Raw genomic sequence first — 27287 nt, 5'->3', positions numbered from 1 at the left:
AGGGGGGGTGTTGAAGACACGATGCCGTTGGAAAGGGGCAGATAAAAATCGTGGATGGGTGCCCTCTTGATACAACAGATAAATTTGGCCAAGGTATAGCAAGATGGCGGCCAGCCAAAACTTTTGTGGACAGAGAAGTGGCACGATCATAAGTGTCGCAAAACATTTGCACTGCACATGGTACTCTTGTGTGCGTGTGCAGGCTCTGCATGCAATAGGGGGCTGACGTGCGATGGAATTGCGTGCACGTGTGCCAGTTCATCGGAAATAACACATGTTGCAAAGTTCCAGGCCCGTCTCCAGACCGGCGGCGCTTCGAAAACCAACAGCCAACAAAGGCCTAAGAGATGGTGCAACTTTTCAGCAATACTAACCGCTCTGAAGCAATCATGCCAGCATCGAGTGAACGTGTGCGAGCCACGTGGTAACACGCACGGACATCGAGTTTCAAACCGGCAATTGTGACTCGTAAATAGGACGATGAGGCAAATGAGCGAGCGCGTGGATATCAGGAGCATGCATCAAAAATTGTGCACACTCTTCATACCCGAGTGTGAGAATGTGCATGCATTTCTTCTTGATGCGACATTTCCCAGGATGCACTGCATGCGTTTTGTGATAAACCAACCGGTGCTTGTGGTGGGACAATGTATGCATATTGTTGCATCTAAATTGTATTTAAACACAGGGAGACCCCCTTTTGGGGTCACACAATGAGGAATGTGCACCTCGGGGGTTGCCAAGCAGGCCGGTACACGTTTCCATGCGGAAGCACCGACACGTTTACATTTTAAACTGTACAATGGGTGTTCACAATTTGTATGTTGCTTGTGCAATACAAGCCTTGCTTAATGAAGAAACAGGATGGCAACAAAACTTGTGACAAAGCTGGTAACCTAAATATTCTTCCATAAAAGGTGAAATTACAATTTTAAAGCCTAAAATTTGTTTTTCTTTTGGAACACAGACAGACAGACAGACCTCAGGATCACCTTCAAAAGATTACTCCCAAACTACTTCAGCAATCCGCTCATTACTCCTGTCTGGACGAGTAGAACAAGAGCAGCACTTAGGAACAACCCATCAGCCCCAAGTTACCATCGCATTTAGCTGCGAGTTGCTGGCTGCGTGAACTCCCAGGATCCTCGATGTGTGCGTCACCTCGACAGAAAAGCTGGGAAGCCAACTTGCGAAGCGAGATCCTGGAACACAAGTACGTTTTCCCGAAGCTGTGTTTGTCGGTTACAAAAAATAATGATACTTAAAACCAGGCAGCTTCTTCAAGGAGAGTGCAGTTAAGACTCATTGAATCAGGTACTTAGAAGCAAAAGTGATCCTAAAATTTCCTATCAAAGTCTGTAGTTACTCCCGAGAAACATTATCATGTAGCCTTACCGGGTTCAATAGCTCACCATCAAAATGGAAGAAATGGTTTCTTTGAGTGAGTTGTGCAGCCTCCTCGGTAGTCGGCGTGAGATTTTCCTCCAGATTTCCAGTGTTCACCCTCTGTGGACGACCACGGATCTCCTCGATTATGTTAAGTGGCATGCGGCATGAGGGGCACGATGTGTCCTGTTCGAGCCACGAGCGCAAACAGGCGCTGCAAGACGACACCGGTCATCAGCAACACAGCCCGTGTGAATAAATAATAATTAATGGTCTGGCTGTCACGAGTCCAAATATTTTAATTCGAGGTGCTGACAAAGATGCGATGTACGACTGTGGTCTTGCCAAATGACCACAGATCCTGCAAAACAGCGACGCCCTGGCAAACGCTGAAGTGCATTAGCTTTTGACCAAGCATAGCATCCCACTCATTGAGCATTCACCTCAAATCAACACATCTTGCCTTGGCTTTCCCATTTTAAAGGCCGAAATGTGCAACGTAAACAAATAACGAAAGGCATTTTGACAATCCAGCATCGACCGTTCGACGAACAGCAGCAGTTCTGCAAAACGAAAGGGGGTCCCACCAAAACAGGAACAACTCATTACGCTTCCACAAGTTAAAAGCGATGATGGAATTGGTACGTCCATTCAGGAGTGAAATCCCTTGAACGAGACGGCTTTCGACGCTGCGCATGATGATAATAATAATAATAATAATACCGGGACTGGATCTTTTACAATTTACATCATGCCCCTCTCTCTGGATATCATCATGCGTTTCGAGGAGGATTTGGTGATTGCGGCAAGGAAGAGTCATACGATAGGTCACTGCCAGGTCGGTGGACAGGTGCATTCTTATTAGCTGGCAATCGTCTTTGCGTTGCACGACAGGTGCTTCGAGGTGCGAGGGGAAGAGGCAAAAAAATAGATGCATTTATCAATTTTAGAAAAAGATCCAGTGCACTTGCCTTCCCCTCAAATTAGTTTCCTTCTGTTGCCCTTTAACACATCAAACGGCCAATGACTTCAGATTTTTGAAAATGAGCAGAAAAAACAACACTTCAAAAGCAAATCATTTTGCACTCTAAATAATTCGACCCTTGTGATCATGACTCCAAGCTGGATTGATGAAAAACTAGCACTCGGCGTGTTCGCCGTTACATCGATGCGGAGGTGGTGGTGAAGGGGGTGAAGAGTGAGGGCCATTTTGTGTTATATTATGGTTGTGCTCGGGTCATGTACTTGTGAAAGAGGTGTCCACAAGGCAGCTTTCGGGCCACCTGCATGCTGTCCCAGCAAATGGCACAGTCGTCGTTGTTTTCCGCGAGCTCTTCCACAGTGGCCAAGGCAAATCTGCGACAATAAACCGTGCAACAACGATCTACTCAAAAGGCCGGTAATTTATTAACCATCACGACGAAGCTATTGGACGACGCAAGGTCTGTTACATTCGAAATGAAAAGCTCCGTGTCACAAATCGATTCACATCAAGCAGAGCGTCGAACCTGAGCACAAAATAAATGAGAGCGAACTCGATAGCACGTCATCACAAATCCCGTTTCTCACCCAAAGCAAAGTTGAAAAATGGCAAAAAGGTTCCACCGGGAATTACACAATATCAAATTTTGAGTTAATTTTTTGTTTTTCCGTTTTGACCCCTGTGACTCCAAGTCCCCACATCATGGAGCATGGCATAAGTGTCAAATCCCCCCCCCAAAAAAAGTCACGTATTTCATGTGCCCCCCCCCACCTCCAATGTTGATTGTATATACAGGCATCCCTTGCTATAAGGCGTCAATTTTACGGTTTTCCACGAGGAAGGCTCTCTCCGATACCACATTTAATATAACGGCAGAAAAATGTTTTATGGTCTCACTGGAATGCCTCTGACGGAACTTGAAACTGCTCCCGCTGCGCAATTAAAAAGTACGTAGTCTTGTCTCAAAATTCAGAACACCTCTCGATGCATAATAATAATTTTCTTTTAAAACGCTCTGGCTGCACCTCCCCACTTCATCGATTCATAGCACCTCACCGCGTATCATCACGTGACTGTCTGATCGACGCTGTAGGGCTACATACTGACAAAATATCACGACACGTCTGGACTGCTGAAAAACCACAACTCATCAAGAAGTCGGCAGACCTCTTGTGTACGGATGGCCCGGACAACTCCGTTGGCTCACGACAAAATAAACCATCAAAAAAATAAACAAACAAACAAGCAGTCATAGACTGGTACTTACGAAATCGTCAACTTGACCTCTGACCTTGTCTAATAAAAGCTGTCTCCAGAGAAGGTAGCGACGCAAACCAGAAGTTTCTACGATGATTCTGTACCAAACCTCTCATAAAACATCCGATTTTTACCAGAATTTCGACAACCGAGTGTTAAGCAGACTGAACCGTTACCAAAATTGAAGACAGGATTGAAATTGACTTTAAAACGAGCGCGTAATGACGTGTGTTACAATCCCCCTCATTAGCATAATCTTCAGTTAAGCCTTAGACACGACACCCGACATAAATCTTATAAAACATCCGATTTTTATCAGAATTTCGACAACCGAGTGTTACGCATACTTAACCGTTACCAAAAGTGAAAACAGAATTGCGATCCGAATTAAAACGAACTCGTAACGTCGACCGAAGCAAAAATCTCCATTTCTCCACGGAATTATTTAATATTATTTTATCAAAGTCACAAAACCGTAATATTCGGCCATCCACCAACAATCTTTACATAATCCAACGGCTTAGCAAGTCAGGCATGCGACGATAACCTTTATTGGGATAAAAATGACTTTTAAACACCATCTTTATCAAAAACACCATCAGTGCACACACGCAAAACCTTAACGTGACTCAACGACGCGTCTGCTCGAGCGCGCTGCACCACGTGATGAGCCGTGATGCGGCGAGTGAAATATTTTTTATACAATCTTAAAAAGTCTCCAAAACATCCGATTTTTACCAGAATTTCGACAACCCAGTGTAAAGCGTTTGAAGCGATCGCAAAAACCGAAGGCAAAATTAAAATCGAAGTTAAAACGAACTCGTAACGTCGACCGAAGCAAAAATCTCCATTTCTCCACGGAATTATTTAATATTATTTTATCAAAGTCACAAAACCGTAATATTCGGCCATCCACCAACAATCTTTACATAATCCAACGGCTTAGCAAGTCAGGCATGCGACGATAACCTTTATTGGGATAAAAATGACTTTTAAACACCATCTTTATCAAAAACACCATCAGTGCACACACGCAAAACCTTAACGTGACTCAACGACGCGTCTGCTCGAGCGCGCTGCACCACGTGATGAGCCGTGATGCGGCGAGTGAAATATTTTTTATACAATCTTAAAACGTCTCCAAAACATCCGATTTTTACCAGAATTTCAACAACCCAGTGTAAAGCGTTTGAAGCGATCGCAAAAACCGAAGGCAAAATTAAAATCGAAGTTAAAACGAACTCGTAACGTCGACCGAAGCAAAAATACTCCATTTCTCCACATGAATTTATGGAATTATGTTTGACCTCACTGTGACCTTGACCTTTGACCGATTTTGACCAAAATCTAATCAGTGCTAGCAATCACCCTCCTGAATCACGTGGTGTAATTTGACATTGGTAGCTTCTTCCGTTCTCGAGTTATCGTGCCTACAAACAAACAAACAAACAAACAAGCAGTCATAGACTGGTACTTACGAAATCGTCAACTTGACCTCTGACCTTGTCTAATAAAAGCTGTCTCTTGAGAAGGTAGCGACCCAAACCAGAAGTTTCTACGATGATTCTCTACCAAACCATCAAAAATCGTAACGTCGACCGAAGCAAAAATCTCCATTTCTCCACGCAATTATTTTATATTATTTTATCAAAGTCACAAAACCGTAATATTCGGCCATCCACCAACAATCTTTACATAATCCGACGGCTTAGCGAGTCAGGCATGCGACGGTAACCTTAATTGGGATAAAAAATGACTTTTAAACACCATATTTATCGAAAACACCGTCAGCGCGCACACGGAAAACTTTTACGTGACTCAACGATGCGTCTGCTCGAGCGCACTGCACCACGTGACGACCCGTGACGTGTCGAGTGAAATATTTTTTATACAATCTTAAAACGTCTCCAAAACATCCGATTTTTACCAGAATTTCGACAACCAAGTTTTAAGCATCCTAAGCGATCGCAAAAACCGAAGACAAAATTAAAATCGAAGTTAAAACAAACTCGTATCGTCGAGCGAAGCAAAAATCTCCATTTCTCCACGCAATTATTCAATATTATTTTATCAAAGTCACAAAACCGTAATATTCGACCATCCACCAACAATCTTTACATAATCCGACGGCTCAGCGAGTCAGGCATGCGACGATAACCTTTATTGGGATAAAAAAAATGACTTTTAAACACCATCTTTATCGAAAACACCGTCAGCGCGCACACGGAAAACCTTGACGTGATCAACGACGCCTCTGCTCGAGCGCGCTGCACCACGTGATGAGCTGTGACGCGGCGAGTGAAATATTTTTTATACAATCTTAAAACGTCTCCAAAACATCCAATTTTTACCAGAATTTCGACAACCGAGTTTTAAGCGTCCTAAGCGATCGCAAAAACCGAAGACAAAATTAAAATCGAAGTTAAAACGAACTCGTAACGTCGACCGAAGCAAAAATCTCCATTTCTCCACGCAATTATTCAATATTATTTTATCAAAGTCACAAAACCGTAATATTCGACCATCCACCAACAATCTTTACATAATCCGACGGCTCAGCGAGTCAGGCATGCGACGATAACCTTTATTGGGATAAAAAAATGACTTTAAACACCATCTTTATCGAAAACACAGTCAGCGCACACGGAAAACCTTAACATGACTCAACGACGCGTCTGCTCGAGCGCACTGCATCATGGGACCCGTGACGCGTTGAGTGAAATATTTTTTATACAATCTTAAAACGTGTCCAAAACATCCGATATTTACCAGAATTTTGACAACCGAGTTTTAAGCGTCCTAAGCGATCGCAAAAACCGAAGACAAAATTAAAATCGAAGTTAAAACGAACTCGTAACGTCGAGCGAAGCAAAAATACTCCATTTCTCCACATTAATTTACGGAATTATGTTTGACCTCACTGTGACCTTGACCTTTACCGATTTTGACCAAAATCTAATCAGCACTAGCCATTACCCTCCTGAATCACGTGGTGTAATTTGACATTGGTAGCTTCTTCCGTTCTCGAGTTATCGTGCCTACAAACAAACAAACAAACAAACAGACAAACAGACAAACAAACAGACAAATAAACAGACAAAGAAACGGAAGTGATCAATATACTTATGAAATCTTTAGATCTTTAGAACAAATCTCCCGAGATAAAACTTATCAAGTTATAAATTACCGACCAGTCATCTGCAGAGAATTCCCCCGTCCAATAACACTCGTTAAATCTTGGGACATCATTGCTGAATTTGAAAAACAAGAAACCCATAAGTGCCCGTTTGTCATTTTTCTTCATATTATTGGACTTCTTCTTTTGTGATAGCCCAACTCAAAATTGGTTTAAGCTACGAACTTCGTTTGAACGGGAATCCGCTGCATTTTATCATGGGAAGGTACAAACTGATCAATTTTTTTTAAATCGCTTAAAAGGATTCCATGAAAAGTACGCAAAACTGCATTCCGTTTTAAAGGAAAAGGAAAGGGATCAGAGCGGTGGGCGGGACTACGACTGTCAATCAGCCTGATGGGGGCGGGGCCACTAGACAATTATATGGCTGTGACCAACGGTGGAATATTATCAGCCCTGTTCGTGCACATCAGCCACGGGTCCAATGGACAGTAAAACGGAGTCAAAACATGATTTTGAACACATTAAAAAAATAAAAGGTTACAGAGCAAGGATCAACAAAACCTTATTTTCCATCCTGTCCATGGGAAAGGTAAGTTTTATATTTTGCCTGTCCAACTACTACGATGAGCGTGTGGGGCAACACCATTTTTTATTTCAAGGCGCTTGGGGGGGGGGGGGGGTCGTCAGGTCTGTAAAGATCCTCTCTTAGTTGCTGCTAATCACTGTAGCTTTGGGCTGGAAGAATGGTCGATAGGGTACACACACTCGCCTCTAAACCGTCTCGCCTGGGTTCAATTCTCGGCCCACCTATAAACTGTCATCCTGGTGTTTCACAGGCAGGGCGGTTCAACAATGTGTGCGCCATCCCTCGGATGAACGTTAAATGGGAATCCCGTCTACCAGCATTAAATGGTGGACGTTAAAGATCCCACGGTGCCCTTCATGAAAAGTTGACGAGCTATGGCCAAGTTCAAAATTCCTGCCATAACTAGCAGGGGGCACTACATCGGCAGCACAGATGCTACCCAGCAGCATTGTGTTGCATACCAAAGGCGACGACAACTGTGGCTTCATGTAGAAAAGAATTACGTTCGTGGTTAAGGTTTGTCACACGCTTATGAAGCTTCCAGGTTTGAAAATTGACCTCTCCTCCAGACAGAATTATCTGTCCCGGACAGTTGGACAACCGTTCATGCCGAGCCCTGCAGAGGGGTGAGTGTTAACAGGGAGGCCGTCCCCATTAGAACAGTCTTGGAAAATAAACCTTTCTTGTATGAACATGCAGAATAATCACCTTGTTTCCATACTCCCTACAACGCGCAGGTAGTTATTGTGTCGGCGTACGCGCCTTTGTACCTCTTGTATCAGGTAGCGGAGCTGCATGAAGATCACGAGACTGGCCATTGACAGCCAGATGTTGCTGAACAGCTGAGAAAGCCACACAATTAATTGCGGGAAAAGTTACAATTTTGCACATCAGACATCATCGTACCAAATATCAAATGGGAGAAAATGAGCCGATCAGAGATGAAACCTCTGCAGGGAACCAACAAATGAGCGGCAAAGATAAACCTACAATTAAAGTACATGGTTTTTGTCTGTTTGAATCATCCAATCCATTAAAAAGAAGAAAAAAATGATACTTAATATCACGTTCATTCCGGTGGGGCGGGGAGAGAAGGGCGAGAGGACGGACAGGGAGAGGCAAATGTTGAATCGCACCATTTGATATAATTTTATATGAAGCTCATTTCACAATACAACCTCGAGTACACTTTCAAGGTTTGACGACAGGATTAAGCAGAGCTTGCTTGCTAAATGTACAACTCAACAGATATAATCGATATTTTGTCATGTACGTCTCTCCGATATCGATCATAATGGATTAATTAACCGAGATCATACGCAAGGAAACAGAAAGGTCAATAATATTACTTGCTATTACAATTATACTTATCCCAAGTTCCCCCATCAAGTGGTGTTGCCGAATTACCACCCCTGCTGCTGCCCACCCCTCATCCTGCCCACCCCCTTTACAAACCAAGAGAGAATATGAGCGAATGAAGAAAACCTTACCAGCATGTGGATGTGATGTGCAAGATCCACAGACAGCATGAAAAGATGAATAATGAGATCGGTGTAGTACACAAAGGTACTCTTCACCTCCCATGTGCCATCTTGAGCCAGGTCCCACAAATGAATGGCATATCTAAAAGCGATGGAAACAAAACAAAAAAAGATATGAGAAGGGCACTCGGTGGAGTGCACACCTCCGCCACGCAATGCCTGATCCACGACGCCATAATCGGGCCCGATCAATACATCTTTGAAATATCACGCGATACAGTACGAGATCGTGTTTGGCCCCGTCTCTCAACGGTGAAGAATCACTTCAAAAATTAAATAATTCTCCTATCCAGATCCAGATTCGGATTTTCACTGAAATCGAATCGATTCGTCCTTGCCAAACACCCAACCTGTCCACCAAGTTTGGTCCGAATCCGTCCACAACTTTTGGAGATGTCGCGCTATATATCATTTTTGGCCCCATCGCTCAACGGTGAAGAATCACTTTTAAAATTCTAGTAGTCGGATCCGGATCTTCAGCAAAATCTAAACAGTTCGTCCTTGTCACACGCCCAACCTGCCGACAAAATTTCATCCGGATCCATCCACAACGTTTTGAAATATCCTGCACACAAACAGAGACAGAGACAGACAGACAAGAAAGGGGGTGAAAACATCACCTCCTTCATCTTCGGTGGCGGAGGTAATAATAACAGAAGACTCGTGGCACGATTACAGCCACACCGATGCCCCCCCCCCGCCCCCGTACCCGTCCTCGAGGTTGAAACAAAGGAGCGCAAGGCTAAATAAAAAGCCACAACGGCTCAGTGACCGAAATAATGGCTCACTGTGTGCGCAAGCTCAGCACACTCTTGGCAACTCATTCTCGATGTTCACAAATAAATAACATTTGCAAGTATCGAGCAAAAGATGTGCAAATGTTTGCAAAATACACAAATCAACTGCAACTTTCGCAGACTGCTAAATTCCATACCTCACGATAACGTGCACCGTTTTGCACAACACGAGCAAACACTGCAAGGAAGAGAAAAAAAATAAATTATTGGGAGATACAGTATTCCATGGATTTGTCCGATGAGCTTGCACGGCCAAGGATTAGCAGAGTCCGTGAATGTTTTTTGTTATTATTATTATTATTATGTTATTTTTTTTTTTCATTTAAACCAAAACACAGTACTCACCTCCGCAGCCATGAAGGAAATTGTGTGCGAGCTGTAAAAATGGCCAGAGAGCAATGAATAGGCCAGAAGGCCGAGGCATAAAATCATCATGGATGCGAGCACAGAAAAGACCCTCACGTGACTCGTTATCGGGGTGGTCGGGGAAAACGAAAGCTGCGGGGTTAAAGGGCAAAAGCAGAGATGAGTAAAGACCGATGAGTTAAGCAATCCAAAGAAATCATCTTATAAAAAGGATGGAGCTCAGGCGTTGAATTACGAATGTATTTCGAGAAATTTTTGCACAAGAGAAGCAGAATCAAGATGCCGTCAAAATGTGCAACATGAGCAGATGTACCCATCAAGGATGGGTGATTGGGATTTGACAGGACTTGTGGTGAGGGATTTGTGGTGAGGCACAAAATGGAGATGGGATTGCCAGGAAGAAGAGGAGGAAGGCCAAAAACCAGAGGGAAGGATGTTGGGTGAGAGATTTAGAAGTTGTGGCGTTGGAAGAAGGATGGGCTCCGATCAGGAGGATATGGAGAAGGGTGATCAACCATCATTGTGGTGACCCCATGTAAAATGAGAGAAGCTGAAAGAAAAATAAGAAGAAGGAGAAGAAGAGGGGGGGGGCATATAATAAATAGCAGCAGCAGCAATCCAGGGATGGAAGGGCTGCCCACCGGAACGTCATCCAGCATGGCGAACACCGAGAAAGATCTGTTTTCGAAATAGCTAAACAACGTAAAAGAATAAGTTGCAAGTAAACTTAGATGGCGTAAGCAGAACTGCAAGACACTTAAGTGTTAATTAAACGTCGAAGTTGGGTGACTTATGTGAAAAAGGGGGAGGAGGGAGGGGCGTGGGGAGGGAGAGAGAGAGCGACAGACAGAGACAGACGAAACAAAAACAAAGACAGACAAACACAGTCCTTGTATCCATATAGATTTGAAAAACGGAGAACATTAAAAAAATAAAAATAAAAATACACTCACGTATTCAAAGCGGTCTTTGCAGAGTTGGGTCATGAGAAGCATGAAAGCCAGAACAGCAAACCAGACACACCAAAAAACAACTTCGTCCATGGACTGCACATTGAGCACGCCGAAAACAAAGATAAACTTGTAGAAAACAAAATTCCAGAACTTGTCTTTCAGGTGCTGCAAAACACAGAGAACGAGGGATCAAGTCCGATTGTACGTACAGACTTCAAACCGATAAACCTCAACTCCGTCCATTTATTATGTATGCAAAAAAAAAAAGAAAAATGAAAAGACTTTGCAGTCAATTTTGTCTCTCCAACACTGAAAATCCTCTGCACCCTTTCACCCTCTAATGTTACGATATCTCTCCTCTCCTCTCCTCTCCTCTCTCTCTCCTCTCTCCCCTCTCCCCTCTCCCCTCTCTCTCTCTCTCTCTCTCTCTCTTCCCCTCTCTCTCTCTCTCTCCCTCTTCCCCTCTCTCTCTCTCTCTCCCTCCCTCTTCTCTCTTCTCTCTCTTCTCTCTCTTCTCTCTCTTCTCTCTCTTCTCTCTCTCTCTCCTCTCTCTCTCTCCTCCCTCTCCTCTCTCCCCTCTCTCCCCCTCTCCCCTCTCTCTCCCCTCTCTCTCTTCTCTCTCTTCTCTCTCTTCTCTCTCTTCTCTCTCTTCTCTCTCTTCTCTCTCTTCTCTCTCTTCTCTCTCTTCTCTCTCTTCTCTCTCTTCTCTCTCTTCTCTCTCTTCTCTCTCTTCTCTCTCTTCTCTCTCTTCTCTCTCTTCTCTCTCTTCTCTCTCTTCTCTCTCTTCTCTCTCTTCTCTCTCTTCTCTCTCCCCTCTCTCCCTTCTCCTCCCTTCTCCTCTCTTCTCCTCTCTTCTCCTCTCTTCTCCTCTCTCTCCTCTCTCTCCTCTCTCTCCTCTCTCTCCTCTCTCTCCTCTCTCTCCTCTCTCTCTCTCTCTCTCTCTCTCTCTCTCTCTCTCTCTCTCTCTCTCTCTCTCTCTCTCTCTCTCTCTCTCTCTCTCTCTCTCTCTCTCTCTCTCTCTCTCTCTCTCTCTCTCTCTCTCTCTCTCTCTCTCTCTCTCTCTCTCTCTCTCTCTCTCTCTCTCTCTCTCTCTCTCTCTCTCTCTCTCTCTCTCTCTCTCTCTCTCTCTCTCTCTCTCTCTCTCTCTCTCTCTCTCTCTCTCTCTCTCTCTCTCTCTCTCTCTCTCTCTCTCTCTCTCTCTCTCTCTCTCTCTCTCTCTCTCTCCCTCCTGTCTCCTCTCTCTCTCCCCTCTCTCTCTCCCCTCTCTCTCCCTCTCCCTCTCTCTCCCTCTTTCGTTTGCAGGAGCAAGGCTCATGGAAGAGCAATTCACCATTTAAACCCCATTTCTAAATGACCATGACTGATTTGGTGATTGCAACCACAGGTAAGTCCCATCCATCCATCCATCCATGTATCCATCCATCCATCCGTTGGGACAATACTCCGTGCAGAGCGTCGGTGCTGCCTAAGCAGACTCCTTGGCTATTGGGCACAATCCTGGACGGGTCGCCGCTCCGACACAGGATACCAGCAAGCTTGAAACAAGAAACATGTTGAAGCTTGAACATGTTGAAGCATGAATCTTGAAACGTGTTGTGCAAAGTTGTGTGGCTGCACATGCCTTTTTGAAAGTGCACCTTCGAAGGCCGATTGCTTGGAAACAAGTTCAACGACATTGTAAACTTCACAATGAAAAACCCTCCGGCAATTTGAACAGGACATGGCAATGGCGATATTCACGACCAAAACAAAAATTCAGCCAATCTTTCGATCAACAACTGCCTGTGTACGTACAAACACATCGTATTTGCGGAATCAAAGTCAGGATGTAATGCGTTGGAGTACAGCACGGTGGCATCAACTGCAACCGACCGACCCTGCTTACCTGTCTCTCGCTGAAGCGCAGAGGGCCAAAGACAACATATTGCAATCCCAAGGCAACCAGAATTAGCAGGCAACACACCGTGTTCACCAACACCTGCAAAATACAAATCTCACGGTTATTACAAGTCCAGCGACTGATTACTCCACACAGGAAGCCTGAAAACGGAATGCACAAAGTAAGAAAAAAAAAAAAAATTTTTAAGGTTTAATCGTCTCAAAAACCTCGCTCAGTGGCTGGATTCTAACCCTCTCAAAATCATCCCAAGACTTAACCCTGGGGTTGGTATCCCAAGTAAATTCCCTGAAAAATTAGTAATCGAGAGCAACGTGAGTAGGAACATATCCGTGGGCTGGGGAGGTTTGAGAAATCACGCGGGGGGGGGGGGAGGGGGGGCGGTCCGAGCGGTCACCTCGGTACACGTCGACTTGCACCATGTTGAACCCTTGACATCAAGGCTTGAATTGCACTGCGAGATGCCCTCTCGGGGTCGTGGTGAAGTACATCGTGATGCTGACGTCACGGTGTGCTCAGGTTGGGAAATGGTTTTTAATAAATCGTTTTCCCAACCGCGAAACGATGTCCCTTTGACTGTACGACGAAAGAATGTATTTTTGGGGCAGATGATGTATGTTGGTCACAGATTGTGCAGCAATGGCCGTGGTAACATGACATGAATTGTTGCCTTACTGTGCAATTATGATATATATAATATATATATATGTACATATACCATCATTGTGCCTTGGGAAGTGGTGCAATGGTCCATGAGAACGTTACGTGTGGAGGATTGGTTAGTTGGGGTTGTCATGGCAATGAACGATGGGCCAAAAACCTCTGTGAGAGTAAATGAAAGCAGTGTGAGGATTTTGAAGTGAAAGTGGGTGTTCATCAGGGGGTCAGTCTTGAGCCCAATCCTGTTCATCATGGTTCTTGAGGCGATATCACAGGAATTTAGAGGATGCTCACCTTGTGAACTCTTGTATGCTGATCACCGACATTGTGGAAGAGGTAATGGGTAAATATACACAGTATTGAAGGAGGGTAGGGAGGCCAGAGGATTGAAAGTGAATACGGGGAAAACTAAAGTACTGATTCGTGGTGCGGGAGAAGGAAGTGTGGAAAGAAGAGGGAGGTGTCCCTGTGCTGTCTGTAAATGCAGCTTGCGTTAGAAGCATGATGTTGTATGGCAGTGAAACATGGGTGATCAAAAAGGAAGATGAATGGAGGTGTGAATGAAATGAAATGAGAACGACGAGGTGGATGTGTGATGTGACACTGAAGGATAGGAAATCAAATGTGGAATTAGGAGATAGGTTCGGTATAGAAAACATGCGTAGATGTCAGTTGAGATGATTCGGACATGTGGAAAGGATGTGGGTGGGTAGTTGTGTGAAAGTTAGGTCTGTCCTTGTTTTATTTTTTTCGGAAATTTCAAGGGGCTAACCCGAATTTAGGTTGATATTTATGAGAAAAAAGATATTAAAAAAATATGAATCCGAAAAAAAATATTTTAGGGGTTGCTCCCGTCCATCGAAATTTGAAAAACAAGAAATTCATTTTATATTTTTCTTTTTTTGAATCTTATGCCAAAATGACATTAACATGTAATGTATGATGTTTTCTGGTGCATTGGAATCTGAAATACTGCAGAAAAATATTGTTGAACTTGGCAAGATTTTTCCAGTCCGTTTCAGTGAAACTTGAAAAGTCTAAAAAAAAAAAAAATCAAGATTTTATGTATTTTTCGCGTTTTTCGAACTCCGCAGTTTGCAGACGGAGTCTTTGAACAGACGGGACAAGAGCTATAGTTCACTTGTTCAAAGTTGATTTGTTACAGTCCAGGAATCGTTTTCGGTGATCAGTTACCGCTTGTAATAGGTACTGATTTTGCTCCTCATCGTACGTAATAAGACTGATGTACTCAGTCGCCAGGGCTACACCACGCTCTGCAGAGTCATTCACAACTTTCAGCTTGCTGACGATAGTCCGGCTCTGTACGAAACCATCTTCAGGTCTTTGTGCAGAAAGTCAGAGTTCAAATGTCAGTACATCAAAAAAAACTTCTGCTTCTCGGAGATGCGAAATCGTCCAGTTTTCGGCGCATGATATCTTTCTGGGGAACAACAGCTCTTTTCGGTGCTTCATCATCGTCATCGTCTTGTTCTTTTAGAGTTTGAGATATTTTTATTTTTGTCTCAATTGACACGTTTCGGTCAAATAGACATCATGGTAACAGTTCTACCGATAAGTACCACAGCTGTCCCAGCAACTTTTCAACCGTTGCCTTAGATATATCAACGTTCACTTCGGAATATTTATCCATTCGCTTTAACAATGTCAGGTCTGAATTCAGTACATATTCTGAAACGACAGAATAGTTATCATTAGTTCACGAAAGGCAATTTCGCTAAATGCCTGAATGACCGGATACCAGACCTGAAATTGACGGCAGTCAGTCAGTCACTGACTGACGGACTCAGTGATTCAATGGAGTAATGAGCAGACAATACAACAGATCTAAACAATAAATATCTCATACATACAACAAGCCGTGTCACGGTGTCAGTACAAGAACAAAAGACATAATTTCATGTTGAGAATGGAAAATTTCCCCATTTTTGAGCCACGTTTCGGGACATATGTAACACTTTTTGGGGATCAAAAACATTTTTTTCGTGTTATTCACGTTCGAACCAACCAGTAAGCACGCAAAAATTTCATGACAAATATCACTGACATAAAAATACAAAAAAAAAACATTAAAATGCACATATTTTACAATTTTTGACAGCTGGTAGCAAACCCCGAGACAATTTTTTTTCGGGTTCATATTTTTTAAATATATATTTTTTTCTCATAAATATCAACCTAAATTCGGGTTAGCCCCTTGAAATTTCCGAAAAAAAAAATTAAATAAGGACCGACCTAGAACTGAAGGTGTGTCGAAATATGAATGTGAATGGAAGGAGAGCTCAAGGCCGTCCGAGGAAAACATGGGATGTGTTGCCAAGAGACGATCTGAGAGTGAAAGGCCTAACAAGAGAGCGAGCAAGGGACAGTGCAGCCTGGAAAGCAGCTATGAGGTGAAGCACGGCTTTCACATGCAAGCGTGGAAATGGCCACAAAACGATGATGATGTTATTGTTTTGGAAACGTATCCCAAGGGGAGAGCATACATGGACATGTAGGTGACTCGAGGATCAGTTAGTTCATTAGTCTTTGTGTCGATAGTCCTTGGTACCTTGTTGAAGGGTGGTTCGGGTGGGGTGAAGGGTGGGTGGTTTGAATATCCCTTGGAGCACAGTCAAGCCAATCATGAAGAAGTGGAAAGGATATGGTACCACCAAGGCCCTGCCTAACTCAGGCCGTCCCTCCAAACTGTATGACCAAGCAATGAGGAGACCGATTAGAGAGGCCACCAAGAGGCCAATGGCAACTTTGAAAGAGCTACACGCCTTTATTGCAAAGACTGGTCACTGTGTGCATGTGACAACAATATCCCAAGCACTCCACAAGTCTGGCCTGTACAGTTAGTGGGGCAACTTAGCGAAATATAGCATAACAATTGTGCATTTTGTGAGGAAAGCACCAAATTTGGCGCACGAGTAGCCTAACATATTGTTACGGCTGTGGAAATTCGCAGAGCACCATAAAGGATATCCCTTAGTTCAGTTATATCGGTAAGTGTGTGTTCAGATAGATTTCCCCACCGTTGTTTAATGGGGGTTATTCGTGTGGACAGGGCTGTGATCTTTGAGTTAGCCGTTATTATTTGCTATCGTTATTTTGGACCAACCGCTTCACACAACCACCCTGCAAGGGACAAAGAGAACTACCGCGGTGGCGCGCATCCCTAATTTCGCGGAAAAACGCTTCCTTCGAGAAGTTTCCCGCATGTTCTGGAAGGAGGGCGGGGCGAGAGCGGAGGGGCAGAGCATGGGTAATAAAAAGGGCGCACGGAGCGTGTTCTCTCTCTCTCTCTCGTTCTCTCTCTCTCTCTCGTTCTCTCTCTCTCTCTCGTTCTCTCTCTCTCTCTCGTTCTCTCTCTCTCTCTCGTTCTCTCTCTCTCTCTCGTTCTCTCTCTCTCTCGTTCTCTCTCTCTCTCTCTCTGTTTCTCTCTCTCTCTCTCTCTCTCTCTCTCTCTCTCTCTCTCTCTCTCTCTCTCTCTCTCTCTCTCTCTCTCTCTCTCTCTCTCTCTCTCTCTCTCTCTCTCTCTCTCTCTCTCTCTCTCTCTCTCTCTCTCTCTCTCTCTCTCTCTCTCTCTCTCTCTCTCTCTCTCTCTCTCTCTCTCTCTCTCTCTCTCTCTCTCTCTCTCTCTCTCTCTCTCTCTCTCTCTCTCTCTCTCTCTCTCGCTCTCTCTCGTTCTCTCTCTCTCTCTCTCTCTCTCTCGTTCTCTCTCTCTCCTTCTCTCTCTCTCTCTCTCTCGTTCTCTCTCGTTCTCTCTCGTTCTCTCTCTCTCTCTCTCGTTCTCTCTCTCTCTCTCTCTCTCTCTCTCTCTCTCTCTCTCTCTCTCTCTCTCTCTCTCTCTCTCTCTCTCTCTCTCTCTCTCTCTCTCTCTCTCTCTCTCTCTCTCTCTCTCTCTCTCTCTCTCTCTCTCTCTCTCTCTCTCTCTCTCTCTCTCTCTCTCTCTCTCTCTCTCTCTCTCTCTCTCTCTCTCTCTCTCTCTCTCTCTCTCTCTCTCTCTCTCTCTCTCTCTCTCTCTCTCTCTCTCTCTCTCTCTCTCTCTCTCTCTCTCTCTCTCTCTCTCTCTCTCTCTCTCTCTCTCTCTCTCTCTCTCTCTCTCTCTCTCTCTCTCTCTCTCTCTCTCTCTCTCTCTCTCTCTCTCTCGTTCTCTCTCTCTCTCTCGTTCTCTCTCTCTCTCTCTCTCTCTCTCTCTCTCTCTCTCTCTCTCTCTCTCTCTCTCTCTCTCTCTCTCTCTCTCTCTCTCTCTCTCTCTCTCTCTCTCTCTCGTTCTCTCTCTCTCTCTCTCTCTCTCTCTCTCTCTCTCTCTCTCTCTCTCTCTCTCTCTCTCTCTCTCTCTCTCTCTCTCTCTCTCTCTCTCTCTCTCTCTCTCTCTCTCTCTCTCTCTCTCTCTCTCTCTCTCTCTCTCTCTCTCTCTCTCTCTCTCTCTCTCTCTCTCTCTCTCTCTCTCTCTCTCTCTCTCTCTCTCTCTCTCTCTCTCTCTCTCTCTCTCTCTCTCTCTCTCTCTCTCTCTCTCTCTCTCTCTCTCTCTCTCTCTCTCTCTCTCTCTCTCTCTCTCTCTCTCTCTCTCTCTCTCTCTCTCTCTCTCTCTCTCTCTCTCTCTCTCTCTCTCTCTCTCTCTCTCTCTCTCTCTCTCTCTCTCTCTCTCTCTCTCTCTCTCTCTCTCTCTCTCTCTCTCTCTCTCTCTCTCTCTCTCTCTCTCGTTCTCTCTCTCGCTCTCTCTCTCTCTCATTGCTGGTGTTGTTGCTGCCGCTGGACGCAGCGTAAGGAGCTGTGCTGCTGCTGCCGGAGCTGCGTGGAGATCTGGGCTTGTGTCCGAGTCGGGAGCGGTCAGTCGGTGGAGGTCCGGGCGTCACGAAGGAGACGCGGGCTGGAGGCGCAGCCCTGCTGTGTCGCGCGAACCTGCACGTGCGTGTGGGGAGAGCTGAAGAGAGCTCGCCTGCCGCTTGGCAAGGCCCGAGCTCAACCGCGGCTACGCTAGCTGCCGTGGGGATGGGACGTCATGACTCGCCCTATCAAGGCACCACGAGGGTGCAGGTAACCTGCAACGGTCTCCTGGGGCCCTTTCGGTCACCAAAGCCCCACGTTAAAGGCCCACTGGCCCAGTGTGACTCCATTGTCTATGAGGTTGTCTATGTCCTGGGGTTTTGCTTTGAATGCATATTGTGGCACCGTGTCTGTCAAGTAGTAAGACTGTTAAGTGATTGTGGAGAACGGTTGTAGTTCTTTTTGCATTACTTTTGCTTTTGTTGATTGCATTATTGCATACGTGCATGCCTGTATACGTGCTGTGTAAATGTTAACCCGTTCGTCGTGTCCTTTTTCCCCCCCAATTGAAGTGCCATATTGTTTTTCGGAATACTAGTTGGTTTTTGAATACCGATAATAGAATCGGGTCCGGCAAGGTCTGGTGATAATACCCGCTCGGTTATCCCAGAACGGAACGGACCGCTTAAGCGGTTCATGTCCAAACAGGCCTTCACCAAGGTACGGTCCCTCGGTAGGTTACCCACGCGAATACTTAGGTATATTGATATTTGGCGATTGACCCTGTCACACGCGGGTAGAATATGGACTGGGCCGTGGTGTGCGTTAAAAGGCACACCCGTGACTGGTTCTCGGCGTTGTTCCGGGAAGTCACGACTGAATTGCTGAAGAGATTCGTAACAATATTATGAACAGATTGGATATTGGACCATCTCAAATTCAGCCGCTGATGGCTGTGGCAGCCATTTTCCACTGCCATCAAAAAATTTGAGATGGCCCGATATCCAAATCTGTTCATAATACGATAGGCTACTAGTGTGCCAAATTTGGTGCTTTCCTCACAAAATGCACAATTGTTATGCTCAGTTGCCCTACAAAGTAGGGTGGCAAGAAGGAAGCCATTACTCAAAAAAAGCCCACCTTGAATCCCGTTTGAGGTATGCAAAAAAAAAAAAAAAACACCAGAGATTCTAAAGCCATGTGGCAAAAATTTTGTTGTCCGACAAACAAAAGATGGAACTTTTTGGTTGACATGCAAAGCATTATGTTTGGCACAAACCGCAACACAGCACATCACCCAAAGAACACCATCCCTCCTGTGAAGCATGGTGGTGGCAGCATCATGTTATGGGGATGTTTCTCATCAGCAGGGACTGGGGCACTTGTCAAGATAGAAGGGACAATGGATGGGGCAAAATACAGAAAAATCAGAGAGGAAAACCTGCTGCCCTCTCCAAGAAAGATTAAATTGGGATGGAAGTTCACCTTTCAGCATGACAACGACCCAAAGCACACAGCCAACGCGACACTGGAGTGGCGAAGGAACAAAAATATAAATGTCCTTGAGTGGCCCAGTCAGAGCCCCGACCTAAAACCAATTAAAAAATCTGTGGCATGACTTGAAGATTTCTGACCATCGACACTCTCCACGCAACTTGACTGAGCTTGAACAGTTTTATACAGAATAATGGGAAAATTTTGCCCAATCAAGGTGTGCAAAGTTGGTAGAAACCTATCCCGGCAGACTTACAGGTTTAATTAATGTCAAAGGTGCTTCCACCAGGTATTAACTCAGGTAGGTGGACACTTATCCAACCAAGGTAATCTAGTTTTATAACTAATTTTCTGAAATTTGTATAATTTGTTTTTCACTTGGAAGTTGTGGGTCACGATGTGTAAATAAAAGGTGGGAAAAAGTCTGATTTAATGCAATTTAATTCCAGGCTATAGGGCAACAAAAGTTGAACGTTTTGAAAGGTGGATGCACACTTTCTATAGGATATTAATATATATATATATATATATATATATATATATATATATATATATATATATATATATATATATATATATATATATATATATATATATATATTCTAATTTCCAACATACATTGAACGTGATGACAAAAGGAGAAAGAGAAGGAAAAGTGTGATAATTATCATGATGAAGGTTTCTAATTGTTCATTGTGAGTCTCTGTTTTAAAAATAAATAAATAAATAATTTATAAACATCAAGTTCCAAAGTGCAAACTTTCCGTTTATTTATTTATTTTTTTGTAATCAGCGACGACATGAAGTTCGTGTTCCAGGTGGACCACAGGTGTGTTTACCACACGTTCGGACGTGAACACACACACACACCTCCTTCACACACCTCCCTGAACCTCCGACACTCACACATTCCACATCACAGTACGGGACGTACGTACCGACGTGCTGCAGACGTGTCCGAGGGGCGGCGGACAGTCCGGACCCCAAGCCCTCATGAGCACGTCCGTGAACAACAGGGTCCCACTACACACAAGGTACGAGCGCAGACTCGGCCACGGTAAGCGATCCAGGAGTGACACGGGCATCGTCACAAACGAACACGACGACAATTTTTAAACGATAGAACAACTGAACCCGTCGCCGTCGTCGTCGTCGTCAGCAATCTCCGCTCCTCGCCGGAAAAGGCCGTTGACGCAACAGCCCTCCGCAGCAGAATGGGCGGCGTATCGCGGTGAAAAAAAAGCGATAAATCATAACGTTTCTTTTAAACACAAAATGCATATAGATTATGATAGCAATTTTTGTTGGTAGTTCGAAAACAAAAATATTTCTTAAAATGTATTTCATTCGGGCCGCCCTGGTCGCCGCGCGTCCGCCATGACGCGCGCTGATGACGCGTCGGTGACGTCACTGCCGGAGTTCCGGAGCGGATGTCTCGAGCTCGTCGTGAGGAGGTTTTGACGTTCGCGCGGTCATGTCGAGCGGCTCGTACAGCGTCGCGTCTTCCGGCCACGTCCGGGAGAGTTACTTCAGCGTGGATGACATACTCATGTCCCACGACAAGGTTCCCTGCGTGGTTCACAAAGCGATACCGAAGCTTGGATTCCTGGATAAAGGTTCGGATGAGGAAAATATTCCTGAGGTAAATATGCTCTGATCCACGTCGGCTCAGCGGTCCCGCCTCACGAAGACCTTTCTTCCCGCCATTATGACACCTGATGTTGTTCCTTTTAAAATACTATATTTCTGTTTTTGTTGTGGACGGTTTTACGGAGTCGAGGCTCGTGTAGGAGTTGGAGCACAGAATGGATCAGGACGCGACGACAAAAGGAATAGCAGGGCCGAGGGAGAAAAATAAACGGGGTCAGACAAACGAGGGACGCGCAGGTAATGTTGAGGGGTAGGGGGTGGGGTGAGGAGGGTTAATGGGTGTAAAAAAGATCATGCTTTTCGATTGGAGATGATCTGAGATGGCGGTGAACAGCTGTCTTGAAGACCTGGAGGGAAGAATGGGATTGAAGAAGACATGGAAGTCGATTCCATGGGTGAGGAAAAAGAGGAACAAGCCAGTAGGCGGCGATGGGTCTCCAAGCATGGAAACTATAAGATATAGAGCAAAATGGATGTCCTATAGCAGATAGGGAATCACCTTAAGATTATGCATATCAAATCTCATCCAGTTCCATCTACTGATAATGACTCCATATCCATTTGAATGAAAAGTACCGAAAATGCGGTTTGAAATCGGAAATCCCCAAAGTTCGAGAGGGTGCTGTGGGTGAACAAAGATCTAAATCTAAAATCCGGCTCGATCATTTGTGCACAATGTATTCCAGACGATAAGTGTGAATTTTCATGACCATCCGACCATAACCCTAGGAGGAGTAACATTTGGCACGAAGGCACCTCCAGCTCTCGCATATTAGAATGTGAATTTTTTTTTTTTCGACAAGATCAACCACCCAACAAACATCCAAACAAGCAGTCATAGACTGGTACTTACGAAATCGTCAACTTGACCTCTGACCTTGTCTAATAAAAGCTGTCTCGAGAGAAGATAGCGACGCAAACCAGAAGTTTCTATGATGATTCTGTACCAAACCATCAAAAATCGCAACGTCGACCGAAGCAAAAATCTCCCTTTCTCGACGCAATTATTTAATATTATTTTATCAAAGTCACAAAACCGTAATATTCGGTCATCCACCAACAATCTTTACATAATCCGACGGCTTAGCGAGTCAGGCATGCGACGATAACCTTTATTGGGATAAAAAAATGACTTTTAAACACCATCTTTATCGAAAACACCGTCAGCGCGCACACGGAAAACCTTTACGTGATCAACGACGCCTCTGCTCGAGCACGCTGCACCACGTGACGAGCTGTGACGCGGCGAGTGAAATATTTTTTATACAATCTTAAAACGTCTCCAAAACATCCAATTTTTACCAGAATTTCGACAACCGAGTTTTAAGCGTCCTAAGCGATCGCAAAAACCGAAGACAAAATTAAAATCGAAGTTAAAACGAACTCCTAATGTCGATCGAAGGAAAAATACTCCATTTCTCCACGTGAATTTACGGACTTATTTTTGACCTCACTGTGGCCTTGACCTTTGACCGATTGACAAAGAACAGCGAATGAAACACAAACAGGAGATTAACCAAATGAAGAAAACCATGAAACTGGAGAAGGAAGGACAGGAGAGGAAACGAAGAAGAGTAATTAGACAGCAGCAAATGAAACACAAAAAGGAGATTAACCAAATGAAGCAAACCATGAAACTGGAGAAGGAAGGACAGGAGAGGAAACGAGGAAGAGTAGTGAGAGAACAGCGAATGAAACACAGGAAGGAAATGAGCCAATTGAAAGAAACGATGAGATTGGAAAACAAAGAGAAGGAGGAACAGTGGGAGAGAAAACAACAACTCTATGAGTGTGAAATTGAACAACTAAAACGGAGGGAGAACGAACAGCTAATGGGGCTCAGAGAGAAAGAACGACTTAGATGGGAAGGAAAAAGGAACCAGGAAGAGACAGAAAAAAGGAACCAGGAGAGAAAATGTATAGAGACACGGGAGACAGAAAAAATAGAGGGAAGACTACACGATGAAGACGGGGTAAGTGACGCGCACGCACACACGGAGGTAGTGGAGGACAATGGGGTTGAGCTCGCGGAGCGTGTTGGGACCCGGTGCGAGCACCTGGATGGCCTCCTCCAGGAACGAGGGGAGGGAGTATGCCCCCTTGAGGCGAGTCACGACCAGGTGAGTTCGGTCGTGCTTTGCGAGGTTGAGGGGACGAGTGCTGTGGACGGGTGCACGGAGAGCTTGGGGGGTATAGAGGCCCCGGAGACCCTTGTGGGGACACGAATCCCCAGTATGGTTGTCCCTGTGTGTGTGGTGCAAGGTGTGAGTGCGTCCCCGTGTGTGGAAGCGACCCCGTGTGTGAGTGGTGTGGTGGCGATGGAGCCAGAGTACGTGCTTCCCAGCACGCCGTGCGTGGGTGAGGCACCGTGTGTGAGTGAGGCCGTGTGTGTGAGTGAAACGGCCAGTATGAGTGAGGCACCACGTGTGAGTGGTGTGGTGGCGATGGTGCCGGAGTACGTGCTTCCCAGCACGCCGTGTGTGGATGAGGCACGGAGTGTGAGTGAGGCACCGCGGGTTAGTGCCCCCGCGTGTGTGGGTGAGGCACCGTGTGTGGAAGAGACCGCGTGTGTGAGTGTCGCCGTGTGTATGGGTGAGGTACCGCGGGTGAGTGCCCCCGTGTGTGTGGATGAGGCACGGAGTGTGAGTGAGGCACCGCGGGCGAGTGCCCTCGCGTGTGTGAATGAAACGGCCAGTGTGAGTGAGGCACCGCGGGTTAGTGCCCCCGCGTGTGTGGATGAAACGGCCAGTGTGAGTGAGGCACCGCGGGTTAGTGCCCCCGCGTGTGTGGGTGAGGCACCGTGTGTGGATGAGGCACCGCGGTTGAGTGCCCCCGCGTGTGTGGATGAGGAACGGAGTGCGAGTGAGGCACCGCGGGTGAGTGCCCCCGCACGCGTGAGTGAACGGCCGTGTGCAAGGTCGCTGTGTGCAAGGGAGACCGTGTGTGTGAGAGAGCGGTATGTGAGGGAGATGTCGGTTGGCATGCGGGAGCACGCAGCCGCGTCTCCCGGTGTGAATGTGATGGAGTGGACTGTGTGCGTCGTAACACGCAGGTGTGCGTGGGTTGAATGGAGACGTTGACGGCGACAGAGGAGAGAAAGCCGAGTAGCGGCTGTAGTTGTTTCGTGGACCGTGCCGGGTTCACCCAGCAGTGAGCACGCGGTTCGTGCTGTGCAACGCACGAGACCGCCACGTGCTCGCTTGCGAGAGTGAAGTCCCGGTCCGGAAACGCACGCGGTGGATTTGCCGATCCCGCGGACGGACAAAGTTTAGGCAGGTAAATGGATTTGGACCGGACGGGTTCTCCACGCGATCGTGTGTGTTCAGCTCCAACGGGCAAAGCACATGTGTTCGCGTGGGAAACCCCTCGAGACGTGGGGCTTGTTTTTTTTATGCGCACGGTGACGTCATGGCTGCACGTGGGGTTGGAATCCGGCAGGAGGGGTATCTCTGCCGGATGGTCCCGTCCAAGGAGGGACGAGGAACACGTGCAGCTGCATGACGTCACGGGCAGGTGCAAAGTGCGCGAGCTCTGAGTTGCCGCGCAGGTGCTGCGCATGGAAAAAAAAAAAAAAGCAAGCCTCACTTTCGGGTGTACAGGATTCCTGGGCAAGGGGTGAAAGACCCCCTTACCTGGGCACAGGATGAAAACTAGTTAGGGGGAAGGGTTAGCTTAGTTAGACCGACTTCATGGGGCAGGGGTAAGTCCTCATGGAGTCCGTGGAATGGATTAGTTAGAGGGATTGTAGCCAGATTTAGGTTAGGAAATAAAATGATTTATTTGGAGACAGAGACAGACTTTGGATGTGTAGCGGGGACGTAGCTTAGCTACGTAGTGTTAAAAGGAACGTGCTACTGGTTTAAGGGACGACGTGGGAGCACGAGTTAGTTAGGGGATGTAGTTAGAAGGATGGCAGAGTGCAGCGGTGTGTGTGTTGAAGAGTTGGTGAGTTGTGAGGTGAGTACATGGTGAGTGAGTGAGGCCAGCGGGTCTGTGTGTATGGAGTGAATGGGGAATGCATGGTGCGATGAGTGATTGGGGGGAGGAGTGACTCCCGCCCAAGGGACCCCGGGGTCAGAGTAAAGTGAGTTAGCTGGGTTAGTCAAATTGAAAAAATGGAGGTCGTTTTGTTGTTGGTGGGAAAGTAGGCTCGAGACCCATTTGGAGGGGTGCAGGAGCCCTGTTGACGGGCTTGGGAGCGTGGCTGCGAAAGGTGAGTATCGCTGAGTGGGTACCCCGGGCACCAGGCTAGTCGGCCGCGGTAGGCCAAGGGCCCATGGGGGGCCGGGATAGAGTAGTGGGCACGGGTGCGCCTGCTTGGTGCGGGGGCCCGGGGCGCCATTAGCCGCGTGGGCAGTGTTGTGGGCACGGGTGACCCTCGGAAAGGGGCCCGGGAGGCCGGCCTGCCACGTGTGCGTTTCAGGGGAGGTGCCATGGGGGGCACTCCCCGGTGTTAGGGAGCTGGTAGGCTCGGAGGCAGTGTAGTGCCCGGGGTGCCATAGCGGGAGATTCGGCAGAGGGTCGTGCCTGCTAAAGGGAGCCACGTGTCCTAGCCAGGAGACCGTGTGAGGGCACGGAGAGAAAATTGGGGGGCGAGGCCCGAAATTGTAAGGACACCAACACAGGCGACGGGAATCTGGGTTGTTAGAACCAATAGTTTAAGCGAGAGGCGCTTGTTGAAAGCCCCGGGGTAGTTTAACAGTTAAATGGTTAGGGTAGATTAGGAAGTGTACCCCTCCGCACCATCCATCCCCTCGCTCTCGTTGTGGGCCGCTGGACCCACTTTGGGTTAGATCGCCGAACTCTGGGGAGGCCATTCTGAGGCTTCGTTGGGCCTCGACACAGGACGCTAGCTCTCCCTTATTCCCCTCCGGGAAGGGAACGTAGGGGTTGGGAGTAGGCTAGGTGACAGAATAGGTTAGCCGAACAAGGACAATAAAGGGGGTTAGGGGACGATTTATAGAGGGGAAGTAAAAATAAAAGTAAAAATAAAAAATAAAGAAGTTGGGGCTAAATTGGGGTTTGACAAATTAAGGGAGTGGGTATGTACAGTGACAGGCAAAGGCGATAGGTTGGGAGGGAGACAGGTAGGTAGGTCCGAGCCCGCCTTCCAAGTGGCCAGCACCACCGCACTCCCTCCACCAACCTCCACTGAACGGCAAAGGCTGGCCAACTTCATCGGCTGGCCGTGTTTGTCTTCAAGGCGGAGGCCGGCCAACTTCATCGGCAGCTGTTGTTTTGCTGCAAGGCCTGTGCCATCGGCTGGCCGTGTTTTGCTTCAAGGCTTGTGCCGGCCACGTCGTCTGCAGCTGCTGTACTTCAAGGCCTGTGCCGGCCAGTTCATCTGCCCGCTATGTTTGCCTGCAGCGGCCTTCTTCTGCGGGCTGTGTTTGCCTGCTCACCTTTGCCATGCCATGCCCACTGCCCACGTTCACCAGCCCCGTTCAATTTTTGCTTTGCCCCCCCCCTGTTCATTTCCATGTGCGCCAGGATCCGCAAGGCAACAGTTTGCAAGCTGCGAGAACTGCCCTGTTGGCAGCTACAACACGGGCCTGCAGTGGCGGCCCGTGCACCGTGTTTGTGTCCATTCATGCATCCATTCGTTGTGCTCATTGCGTGTGCCACTTGAGCTGGCACGGAGACTGCGTTGTGCAGCCCAAGCACCGTTGTGGTTCACTGAGTTCAGTTCAAAAGGGAAGGCCTTGGACTGCGTGTGAGCAGCCAGCCACGTTCCCTGTCACCTGCATTGTTTTGAGCCAGAGACTGCATGCGGGCAGCCTGGCTCCCTGCTAACTGCTTTCTT

General features: G+C 46.6%; 2 protein-coding genes across 4 annotated transcripts in view; one reads left to right on the top strand and one right to left on the bottom strand.

Annotated features, from left to right (window-relative positions):
- Nucleotides 1-21065, bottom strand: part of AMFR (autocrine motility factor receptor) — a 31289-nt gene extending 10224 nt beyond the window's left edge. For both annotated transcript variants that reach the window (XM_085893318.1, XM_085893319.1), the window contains exons 1-10: nucleotides 20773-21065; nucleotides 12893-12985; nucleotides 11008-11172; nucleotides 10034-10186; nucleotides 9826-9866; nucleotides 8841-8973; nucleotides 8059-8192; nucleotides 2632-2742; nucleotides 1413-1600; nucleotides 1099-1202 (exon numbers count right to left, since the gene is read on the bottom strand). In XM_085893318.1, coding sequence (XP_085749444.1) covers nucleotides 1099-1202; nucleotides 1413-1600; nucleotides 2632-2742; nucleotides 8059-8192; nucleotides 8841-8973; nucleotides 9826-9866; nucleotides 10034-10186; nucleotides 11008-11172; nucleotides 12893-12985; nucleotides 20773-20919 — 1269 coding nt within the window. In that variant the 5' untranslated portion in view covers nucleotides 20920-21065. The remainder of the gene's footprint in view (nucleotides 1-1098; nucleotides 1203-1412; nucleotides 1601-2631; nucleotides 2743-8058; nucleotides 8193-8840; nucleotides 8974-9825; nucleotides 9867-10033; nucleotides 10187-11007; nucleotides 11173-12892; nucleotides 12986-20772) is intronic.
- Nucleotides 21066-21233: 168 nt separating this feature from the next.
- The window catches only part of GINS3 (GINS complex subunit 3), a 41835-nt gene continuing 35781 nt past the window's right edge, over nucleotides 21234-27287 (top strand). For both annotated transcript variants that reach the window (XM_085893324.1, XM_085893326.1), the window contains exon 1: nucleotides 21234-21476. In XM_085893324.1, the coding sequence (XP_085749450.1) occupies nucleotides 21309-21476 (168 nt within the window). In that variant the 5' untranslated portion in view covers nucleotides 21234-21308. The remainder of the gene's footprint in view (nucleotides 21477-27287) is intronic.

This window comes from Eptatretus burgeri, chromosome 8 (genome assembly GCF_056783735.1).
Source record: "Eptatretus burgeri isolate ZD-2024b chromosome 8, Ebu_testis_v1, whole genome shotgun sequence".
Classification (NCBI taxonomy): Eukaryota; Metazoa; Chordata; class Myxini; order Myxiniformes; family Myxinidae; genus Eptatretus; species Eptatretus burgeri.
This window is presented reverse-complemented; position numbering and strand designations above follow the sequence as displayed.